General features: G+C 45.9%; 1 protein-coding gene across 1 annotated transcript; it reads right to left on the bottom strand.

The window, feature by feature from the left end:
- Nucleotides 1–2,353: 2,353 nt before the first annotated feature.
- Nucleotides 2,354–4,224, bottom strand: LOC124091498 (centromere protein V-like protein 3). The gene has a single exon (XM_046442593.2). The coding sequence runs from the start codon at nt 4,192–4,194 to the stop codon at nt 3,328–3,330; it is 867 nt and encodes a 288-aa protein (XP_046298549.1). The 5' UTR covers nt 4,195–4,224; the 3' UTR covers nt 2,354–3,327.
- Nucleotides 4,225–4,449: the final 225 nt, after the last annotated feature.

Here is a 4,449-nt window from a genome sequence, read left to right as displayed (position 1 = left end):
GAAGTTTAAGAACTGGTCTAAAAAGACAGGACTTGTATGGTATAGTATGCCTGTAGCTACTTGGGAGGTTGAGACAGGAAGATCACTTGAGTCCAGGACTTAGAAGTCAGCCTAGGAAGCATAGTGAGACCCTGTCTCAAAAAGAAAAAGAAAAAAAAATCAGGGCCTCTTCTCCATGTTCCCATAACACCCTCTTCTTTCTCTAATCATACTGTACTATGACATACGTACGAGGTGTCAATTGTCTTTCTCACCCACTGGATGAAAATGACAAGGGCCTGTGGACTGCATTTTGTTCTCTGATCTATCTATCCAACATGAAAAAGAGTGTGAGGCACTGGAAGGCCTAAAATGGAATAAGGCTAAAGAGAGAAGAGGGTATGAAGATGGAGTAGGATGAAGTTCTATCTAGGGTAATTACTCTGTTACCAGCTTGGATAAATGAGGACATGTCTGGGAATACAGAAGAAACAGTGAATATTGTCTAAGGAATGCATTAAGAGAAAGCATGGGGCATCCTGTGGCCTGTGGCCTGATACTCCTTCACCCCTTTCATTGCATTGCTCTGGTTCTTGTTTTAAGTGTCCAAGACGGTACCTGGTAGGATGTACATGAAAGTGCCTAAATTTGGGGTGGGGTTGTGGCTCAGTGATAGAGTGCTTGCCTAGCACATAGAGTGCTTGCCTAGCACATGTAAGGCATTGGGTTCAATCATCAGTGCCACATAAAAATAAATAAATAAAATAAAGGTATAAAAATACAATAATGTTTTAAAAATAAAGTGTCTAAATGCTACAAGTGAGTAACATCATGATAATTGGCTCCATTTATCAGTGCTTTAATCTAATAAGAGCAATGATAATAGAAAATTCTTATTGAATGCTTATTGGGTGTCAATCACTGTCCCAGATGATTATATACATGAGTTCATTTCATCCTCACAATGAAGATGAGGGTGAGTTCTTTTAGATTTTTTTTTTTTTTTTACAAATCTGGATAGCAGTAAGTGGCCTAAAGAGCAAGCCCTTGCTTTTTCTTTGAATTAAGATATGCTTAAACAATGGCACATATATTAACCACTGTTAGAAGCCATAAAAACTAATGGTACACAAACATTTCATACACAAATTTAAAGTGCAATATATATTTTGTGCAAAAGAAAAAAAGACAACCAATATACAAGCAATGTTGAGGACTAATTTAGAGAGAGGAAAAACACTGGCATCGTGCAACCTAGGACAAAGCCCCCAAAGAATCCCTTCAATACCTCTTCCTTTCCCTAGAGTTCCTCACTGGGTCTCAAGTGCTCACTGCTTTTCTCTCTCCAATGCTTCATCTTCAAGACACTGGGAGGTCTCCCAACGGCTTGTCCAGGCATGGGTTCTGGACCCTTCTCCCCAGGACAACAGTCCCCTACCTGTATCCACATACATGGAAACCACACTAGGAGCCATAAATTGTATGCCAAGTTAGAAATGCTGTCTGAAACTCTTGAACAGTGTTGTTGGGTTTTGTTTGTATCTTTGGTACTGGAAATTGAAATCAGGGGTATTCAACCACTGAGCCATATCCTCAGCCCTATTTTGTATTTTATTTAGAGATAGGTCTCATGGAATTGTTTAGTGCCTCACTTTTGCTGAGGCTGGCTTTGACCTCACAATCCTCCCACTTCAGCCTCCCAAGCCACTGGGATTACAGGTGTGCACCACTGCACCTGGCTTGAATGTTTTTTTAAAAAAATATTTTTGTTATTTGTTGATGGACCTTTATTTTGTTTATTTATATGTGGTGTGGAGGATTAAACCCAGTGCCTCACACATGCTAGGCAAGTGCTCTACCACTGAGCCACATCCCCAGCCCAAATGGAATGTTATAGAGGTGCTACCTCTAAGAGCAACCAGCTATTTTTTCACCACCAACATGATTGAATCCCCTGGGGCATATATTCACATTTATGTTCTCCCTCTCTTTCTTTTCCACCTCAACTCAACCTCTAATAAAAGTCTGGGACAAGCTATTCTGAAGAACAAAGGCAGAATCTTGGGGAATGAAGGGAGATATTAAGAGAAACCATAGTCTATTGCCTCCCTAGAGTAAATGAAGGGAGAAAGAGAATGAGAGGTAGGGATATCGGTTATATCTCATATACATAGAAACAGATATCTACTTCATTGATCTGCTTTTACCTTGTTGAACTGGTAAACCAAGTTAAACAATTCAATGAATATTACATGTACCTCCAATGAAATATATGTACAGAGGAGAGACGAGGTAAGAAAAAGACACAGGAGAGTATTCAATTCCTTTTACTCAAGAAGTATAACATTGAATACATTTATTTTAATATGCTCCTTTGAAATATTATAATGAAAACCTGGAAAAAGGCAAAACATTCATCAGAGGAAGTAAGTTATGGAAGATACATTTGTTTTAGTTCTAGGAAACCATTAATTAAATGACAATAATGTTTATATGTATCCTTGGACATGAGAAAATACCCACCACCTATTGTTTGGCTAAAATTTCAGGTATCAAGAAGTTACATATAAATTAATGACTATTTTTAATATAGAACATAGAAATACATATTTTCTATTTATTAAGAATTTACTAATTTCTGAACACTTAACACATGTACAAGATAGGATTTCAAAAGAATAAAGAGGGCATCTAGTGCACAAACATTCTTCTCGTTTCTGTCTCCCTAACCCCCTCTCTAGAGTCACGTCACTAACACAAAACCAAGCAACATAGTAGCATCATTGAATGAATAAGAGTAATGAGGTATGCAATATTGATTTTTAAAACATGTTCTTTTAAAACATACTGAATAAACAACGTGGTGTCAACCTAAATCACACAAAGAGAGAGAGAGAGAATTCAATGGAAAATATCCATAACTGTTCACAAAAGTGTTGGGATGTAGCCGCCCAGCACACTAAAATGCACGTGTTGCACACAAGCCTGTTCACAATAGCACCAGAAACGTACAGTACACGGGATTCCCACCAGCCATGTGGGGATCCTTCAGGATGAATGGCACAACCAAGTGATGGAAGAGATGGCTTGAAAACGTGGAGACACTACTTGCATGTTGGATGTCACGGTGATCACTGTACACAGACGAAGGTGTGTGTGCTCAAGTTCTGGATTAGGAGCAAGTCCCTTGAACAGAAATGGAGAGGAAGGGGAAACAGGAACAGATAGCTTACACTGACACCACAGGTTGACCGGTCCGGAAACAGACCTGGCTGACAGGAGAGAAGTGCTGCAGGGGTTGGCTGGAGGGGCCCCCACACACTGGGTTCTGCATGTCGGCGACCTCATTCACAGCTCTTCTTGGCCAGGACAGGCAGGGGTCGCCTCGATGGACGCGTTCTGCATGGCGTAGTCGTCGTCGTCCTCCTCGGTGGCCTCCTGTTCCCAAGCTTCACCATCGACCTCCTCGATGACCATGCTGCGCACCGTGCCCGCGTCCAGGCAGTGCGGGGCGACGCCGTACACGCGCGGGTCGGACTCCGCGGCGTGGAAGCTCTGCACCCCGCACCTGCTGCAGAAGCTGTGCAGCGCCGGGTGCGTGTTGGACGGGTAGGTGACCATGCTCTCGGCGCCCTGCAGCAGCGTGAAGCGCTCCGCTGGGACGAGGAAGTGGCGGTGCTGCTTCTTCTTGCACAGCCTGCAGCTGCACTCCACCACGTGCAGATCCGCAGGGGCCCAGGCCGCAAAGCGGACAGCGCCGCAGTGGCAGCCCCCGGTGTGGTACACCAGGCCCGGAAACTCGAAGGTGTCCAGCAGGAACTTGGCGGCACCCTCGCAGCTCAGGCCCCGCAGCTTGCGGAACGCCTCCCAGCGCTCGCGCTGCGCGCCCAGGTCCAGCTCACCCGGAGACGTGGCCGGTGCCGCTGGGGTGGGCATGAGCGCCCGCTGGTTCCGCAGCTGCGGCGGGAGCAGCAGATTCTTGGCGCTGGTCTCCCGTACCCGCCGCCACCAGCGCTTGCGCCGCGCCTTTCCGCGCCGCCTCTTGGCCGCCGCCCGCTCCCTGCCGGCCGCCTGGCTCCCGACCCCGACTTGGACAGGTGGGCACCGCGCGCGGCTCGCGCCCATGACCGCGACAGCTGCGCAGGTGGCTGGAGGATCCCCGGGATGCTTCTGCTTCCGCCGCTGAGCGTTGGCTCTTTGCCTTGCTCTGCCCATGGCGCCTGCAGTCTTCTGAGTGGGTGCCCACCGCCCCTCATTTCCCAGGCAGTCTCTGAGCAGCCTCCTTATCTGCACCTGCAGGATTGGCCACTTGTTGAGTGTGATGTCAAGGAGACCCTTCCCTTGACCCTATCAAAACCTCCTTTGCTGGCCTGAAATTCTGGCTGAGCCTATCAGCTACCCATTCTCCTAAATGTTATTTTCTATTGTTTATTTAACTCAGCAACCTAATCTTAAAATATTCAAACACTA

The sequence above is a fragment of the Marmota monax genome, unplaced genomic scaffold (genome assembly GCF_021218885.2).
Source record: "Marmota monax isolate L192 unplaced genomic scaffold, Marmota_monax_Labrador192_F-V1.1 WCK01_AAM20220418_F8-fsc00170, whole genome shotgun sequence".
NCBI lineage: Eukaryota > Metazoa > Chordata > Mammalia > Rodentia > Sciuridae > Marmota > Marmota monax.
Note: the sequence above shows the minus strand (reverse complement) of the source record. Positions and strands in the feature narration are given on the sequence as shown.